This window comes from Hipposideros armiger, unplaced genomic scaffold (assembly GCF_001890085.2).
Source record: "Hipposideros armiger isolate ML-2016 unplaced genomic scaffold, ASM189008v1 scaffold_427, whole genome shotgun sequence".
Taxonomy (NCBI): Eukaryota; Metazoa; Chordata; class Mammalia; order Chiroptera; family Hipposideridae; genus Hipposideros; species Hipposideros armiger.
The window spans coordinates 1,289,219-1,295,298 of NW_017731777.1; the positions used below are offsets into that span (position 1 = coordinate 1,289,219).

Here is a 6,080-nt window from a genome sequence, read left to right on the forward strand (position 1 = left end):
TGAAAATTAGTTATAGCCATAAATGGTTTAATTGAAGACAGCAATTTTAAAATATGATATTGTAAATCTGCAACTCGGTTTCAGCCTGGGGAATTTAATTTGGGGGCGGGGGCGGAGGGGGGGGCAGCAGCAGAACCCTCGGCCGCAAGTTCATTTGCAACGCTGCAAAGGTAGCCCTGAGCTTCTGACAATCCGCCTACATTAATATTGATGTCGTCTGTGCAATCTATTTCTGTTATTTTTATGGTTGTTATTCTACGTCTGCAAAGGTCATTTAAATTATACTGCGGCCTAAAATTTGTTTCATAAATTTTGATATAAATACTAATTACACCCTCTCGGAGAGCCAGCAGGGTAGCGTTCATTTATCACGTTTATACGACCTGCAATGACAGAAAGGGAAGGCGAGGGAGACTGGAGAGCTTTTCCCCGGAACGCCTAAAGCTGGCAGAAGAGGCAGCAGGTTGCTGGGGTGAAGAAGAAATTCCTACCACAATCACTGAGATTTAAGAATCTTTAATAACGTACGAAAGGTTACCAAACAGTTCTGGAAACTAAAGTGTACATAACGAGTTCTTCTAGCCATAAATATTGAATAGCTGTAACATGAATAAACCGGCCCTTTACATGCGGATAAATATGGAAACTAGGAATTATATACATTATGTGGTTGTATCTTTTGCCAAAAGCAACGGACAGTTATAGTTTATATCTTTTTTTAATATCACTTTACATAAACAAATGGAACAGTTTGACACGCAGATCCAGGCTCGTACTATACGAATTCTTGACAGGACGTGAAACAACATTTTACTGCACTAAAGTACTTAGACTCTGGGACGAAATGTTTGCACTTTATACAAAAAAAAAAAGCACATTAATACCAATAATATTCTGTTAGGTCGACGTGGAGACTGTAATCGTACAAAGTAATTCACATTTTGGTACACATTTACTAGAACATTCTTGCCATTCAGTACAAACAGNCCCCTGGCCCCTCCCCCCTCCCCAAATGCAAAGACCACAACGCCACGATCCCACCCGCCCGCTCCAACCGAGATATAACTATTTACAGATCCAACAGTACAGTTTTAAGCTAATATTTCTGTATTTACAAGAATGCGGGGGCGGAAAAAAGCCGAAGCCCAGAGAGCCTGTTCTGATTCTGCCGAGAAACCGGCCCTCGTGGTTGGCAGCATTTGGTCAGGCGGCTGCCTTCTCCTCGGTCCCCCTCCCGCCCCTTAACTACCAAACCCAGCCTTTACCAAAAAAAGAAATAAGAAAAAGAAAAAGATGTAAAGGTTTGGTGCTTTCTCTCTCACTCGGTCCCGGGTCTACTAGCAGGTTCAAAAAAATTTGGATTGCGGGTTGGGGGGATGGGGGTGTTTTGATTCGCAGGGTTCTTTCCGCAATATTTTGTTTACCTGTGTGTGTGTGTTCAGTCTCTTAAATAGGGTTTTGATCGGTATTTTTTTTTATTTTAAACGTACCATTCATTAAAATTGGAAGAGAGCGCGCTGTGGCCGGCTGTGTGGTGGACCGCGGAGGAGGAGGGCGACAGGGAGCTGGCGGTCGGGTTGTCTGTGGAGGGAGACACGATGGTGGGCGGTGTGGAGGACTCATAGCCGGAGCTGGCGGCCGGTGAAGGCTGCGAGCCCTGCGAGGAGGATTCGTGGACCTGCGAGGGGGGAAAGTCGCGTTTTTAAGGAAATAAAGAGCTGGACTGGCGGCCGCTGAGGGCGGGTGCGGGCCTCGCGCCGCCTGTCCCCAGAGCCCTGGATCCCGTGGACCTCCCGGGAAGTCCCACCCGCGGGCCTGGCCTTGGCTGTCCCACCTCGGTCCGGCGGAGGCAGTGCTGCAGGGAGCCCCAACGCCCGCCGCCGGGACCACAAAAGGAAAACAGATCTGGGTTTGGGGAGAGAGCCCCAGAGGGTCCCTCCCGCGGCCGCTGAACTTCGCTTGCTCAGGTCTACGTGCAAGACCCCAACTCTTCTGCCAACGCCGCCGGCCACAATGGCGACAACTCCCGCAGCGCAGCCAGCCGGGGCAGCCCTCGCTCCCTATCTGGGCCAAATTCAGTCGCGGCCTCTGCTCGAGTGTTCACTTTTTTGTTTCATTATTAAATATTAAATTTAGAACAGCCTGGGGTGCCCACATTCCCTTTCCCAGCCCCTTTCAGCCTCCGCCGGCCCCTGCCACTGCCCGGCCGCCACTCGCCCGGCCCCGGCCCCGGCGGAAGAGCTGGCTCCTGGCCCGAAGGAGGTCGGGGGGAGCGCGGCGATTACCTTCATGTGTTTACGCAGCGAGCTGGGGTGCGTGTAGGACTTGTCGCACATCTTGCAAAGATAGGGCTTGTCGCTCGTGTGCACGTGCATGTGCTTCTTTCGGTCGCTGCTATTGGCAAAACGTCGGTCGCAGCCCTCGAACTCGCACTTGAAGGGCTTCTCCCCTGGCGTGAAAGGCGAGAAGGAGAGTCAGGTCTAATTAGAACAAATCCCGCGGCTGTTTTTTTGTTTGTTTGTTTTTTAACGTATATAAATGGAAAATGAAAACAAAAAAAGGCAGCGGCCCAGGTTTAGCATTTTTCAAGCTTAGAAACAGGGGTCTTCAATAAAGTCACATATATGGAGTGGATTTATAAATATCCGAATTATTTTACTCCTAATCCAATTAGATGATGATGATGATGATGATGATGATGATGATTGGTAGGTGTTTTTTTTTAGATCTCGGAGTAGTAGCAGGTCTGGCTTCTGATTCTTCTGCCCGGGGCTATCCAGACGACTTCGGCGGCTCTACCTAGCTCTTGGTTTCTAATTTTCACATGCCAGACTGATTCTCCTACTGTTTTCCGCTTCTCCCCTCCCCTCACCCCCTCCCTGACATTCCGCATCCACCTCGTCGCCTCCCCCACCCCACCCCACCCCCTACACACACACATTTTATAACCTAATCTGGGCCGAGAGCTGGGCGCCGCAAATTCTTCCCTGACTGCGGTGTTAAACCCTAAAGACGAAACGCGGGTCTCAGAATCACCCAGGCAAACCAGAATAGGGAAGCAGATCCGATTCCTGGTCTCCTTGGAGCAAGGGGCTGAGAATGGCCTGCCCGACCCAGACTACGGCCTTGGGCTCGCCGCCAACTTTTAACTGTTCCCAACTGGTTGTCTCTTTATTTTTAAAGGCCAACGCAGGGGATTCGGTGTTTTGAAAACCACCTCATCGAATCGAATTGACAAAAAAGTCTTATCTGCCTTCTACCGACTCTCCGCACTCTTCAAGCCTACACACAAACAAGTCACTACTAAAATTGGACTCTTTAAATATTCATAACCTTCCAAAAGCTTCCTCAGGCCGACTTACTCGCTTTCACCACTCCCTCCCTCCTTACTGTCTTTCCATTTTTGTTTCTTTTTGTGCCCCTTCATCCGATCTCCTCCAATTTCCTCAGTTCCTTCCTTTGGGAAAGTCCTCACTAAGGTGCGTAGAGAGGAATGCTGGTGGGAAGCAAACGTTTGGATTTAGATTTGTCTGCAGCTAAGCGGCTGGAGCCTCCGCCGCCGCCGGGAGCCGGCCACCTCTCCCGGCTTCAGGCGCACCAAGGGTTCTGCAAAGCCGGGTTTGTCTCTGCTCTCCCGGCCTCTTTTATTCCTCTTTTTAAAATCTATATCCCTATATCCTTCCCATCTAATCCTTCCTATACTTTTTCATAATTTTCAGCCTCAAACTAAAAACCAGGGGACACTTTCGTTGCCTGCCTGCTGGAACCTGAAGCAAGATCCAACCAAGGCCCGGTTTGTGGGCCCGGCCTCTGACTTTTGGATTTCGGGTCCCAGGCCCAGGATAGGGCGCAAGGATGTGTGTGTGTGTTTTGGGCCGGTAAGGGGGGAGGGAGTCAAGAACAGAGGTTTCCATACCTGTGTGCGTCCTTTTGTGGATCTTTAAGTTCTCAGAACGCGCGAAGACCTTGCCGCAGCCAGGAAAAGGACAGGGGAAGGGCTTCTCGCCCGTGTGCACGCGGATGTGGTTGACCAGTTTGTATTTGGCTTTGAAGGGCTTGCCCTCGCGTGGACACTCCTCCCAGAAGCAGATGTGGTTACTCTGCTCCGGGCCGCCTACGTGCTCCACGGTGACGTGCGTGACCAGCTCGTGCATGGTGCTGAAAGTTTTGTTGCACGACTTTTTGGGGTTAGCCAGCTGCTCCGGCTCGATCCACTTGCAGATGAGCTCCTGCTTGATGGGTTGGCGCATGTAGCGGAAGAAGGCGCCGGCGCCGTGATGCGCAGCCATGTTCACGTTCATGGGGCCGTAGCCGTGCAGCTGCGGCGCGGCATAGTGCTCCGAACGCGGGCTGGTCACCTGGCCATACTGCTCGGGCCGCGGGTACATGTCCCCCGAGAAGCCAAGCCTCATCTGCCCGTTGACTACGTTGGGCGACGCGTGGCCTGCCGCCTGCTCGTGAAGGCCGGGGAAAAGGAGGTGGCCCGCGGCGTCCGTGTGGCCGTGTGGGCCCCCAAAGCCCCCAGCCGAAGCAGCGAACAGGCTGTGCTGCGCGCTGGCTGCCGCCGCTGCGTCGCCAAAGCCCCGGTTGCGGAACAGAAAGTCCCGCGTGGAGTTGAAGGCTGCGCTCGAATAGGAGCCGACGTGGCCCGGGTGATGGTGATGGCCAAGGGCCGCGGCAGCCGCGTAGCCCGGCGCCTGCGACGTGAAGGCCGTCTGGCCTGCGGAGGCCAGCTCGTGCGAGCTGGGATTGAGCTTGAAGGCGCCCATGCCGTCGGCGAACGGGTTGATGCCCAGGCCCACGTCGCGCTCGGACACGTCGCCTGCCGAGTGGTGGCGGGACGCGCCGAAGGTGGTCACGCCGATCGCTGGGTACTGGGGGCCGGCGTCCAGGAGCATCGTGGCTGCTCGGGGCGAGCCCCGGCCTCCCCCGCCCCCCCCACCCTCGCCCGCCGAGGATGGGAAATCGGGAGGAGGAGGAGGAGGTAGGAGGAGGAATGGGAGGCGGAAGAAGAGGAGGAAGAAGAAGAGGAGGGAGGAGGAGGCGACCCACCTCGCGAAGTCCTAGCCCGCAGGCAGCGGCGCCGCGCGCCGGGAAGCCCGCCTGGCCGAGCGCGGGGACGCCGGACGGCTGCGGGCCGCGAGCAAGGCGGGCTCCAGCGCCCGCCGAGCAGACCCCGCCGGCCCGGCTCGCACTTTCTCGCCGCTCAGTCTCTGCCGAGAGGACCCTGCGTCAAGGCTGCCCAGGGAAAGGCATGGAGCATCTCAGCCCCCCAAAAAAACTTCCTCCCGGATTTGTAGCATAGAGGAATATGAGCGCTCTGAGCCGCGACTGCTCGCTCTCTCAGCCTCGCGCCGCACGCCCCTCCTCACTTCTCCACTCGCCCCTCGCCCTTTCTTTTCTCTCTGTCTCTCTTTTCTCTCGGGCTCGCCTCCTCGCTCCTTCACTTTTTCCCCCCTCTGCTTTTTGCAAAGAAAAAAATAAATAATAATAATGATGATGAAAGGGGGGAGAAAAAAGGAAAGAAAGAAAAAGCCAAAGAAAAGGCGCAAATCATGCACAATATTGTCTTTTGCGGTTTATCTTCCTGGGGAGAAACTTTCACCTCCTCAGCCGGGCGGTGAGCGCGAGACTGATAGCAGCAATCATTCCTGCAGATAAATGAATTGAAAGGACGACACCGTCCCCCCCTTGATGAATGAGAGCAGGGGGAGGTGTCACGTGCTGCTAACGCGGGCGCCCATTGGTGCGCTCGCTCTCCCCCCTCCCGCAGCCGCCGCGCCAACGGAGGGCGCGCGGAGGAGCCGCGCGCTGTTCATTGGCCCGCCCGCCTCATCAATCCCAGGTATTGTAAAGCGCTTGACATCCCTTTTTGACAAACCCGGCAGCCAGGAGTAGCAACTTTTTTTTTTAGCCAGATTTTTTTCCCTCTTCCCATGGAAAAAAAAATTTTTTTTTGTTTTGCCACGATTCCTTTTTCTTGCAGTCATATACGTTTTTTCTCTTCCTTATCCCTCTTCCTCTTCTCCCCCTTCTCTCTCTCTCTCTCTCTCTCTCTCTCTCTCTCTCTCTCTCTCTCT

The 6,080-nt window shown here is 54.0% G+C and overlaps 1 protein-coding gene across 1 annotated transcript; it reads right to left on the reverse strand.

The window, feature by feature from the left end:
- Positions 1-1,437: 1,437 nt before the first annotated feature.
- ZIC1 (Zic family zinc finger 1) lies at positions 1,438-6,006 on the reverse strand. Its single transcript, XM_019664700.1, has 3 exons — positions 3,917-6,006; positions 2,286-2,449; positions 1,438-1,678 (listed from the first exon to the last, which is right to left on the reverse strand). The coding sequence occupies exons 1-3, from the start codon at positions 4,896-4,898 to the stop codon at positions 1,481-1,483; spliced, it is 1,344 nt and encodes a 447-aa protein (XP_019520245.1). The 5' UTR covers positions 4,899-6,006; the 3' UTR covers positions 1,438-1,480.
- Positions 6,007-6,080: the final 74 nt, after the last annotated feature.

What these genes read in the sequence shown, in the direction of transcription:
- ZIC1 (XM_019664700.1), bottom strand. Translation starts at nt 4,898, where the DNA reads ATGCTCCTGGACGCCGGCCCCCAGTACCCAGCGATCGGCGTGACCACC. An exon ending in CCACAAAAGGACGCACACAG is followed by an intron (nt 2,450 to 3,916) that starts GTATGGAAACCT and finishes CTTTCACGCCAG; the next exon opens with GGGAGAAGCCCTTCAAGTGC. An exon ending in CGCTGCGTAAACACATGAAG is followed by an intron (nt 1,679 to 2,285) that starts GTAATCGCCGCG and finishes CCCCCCTCGCAG; the next exon opens with GTCCACGAATCCTCCTCGCA.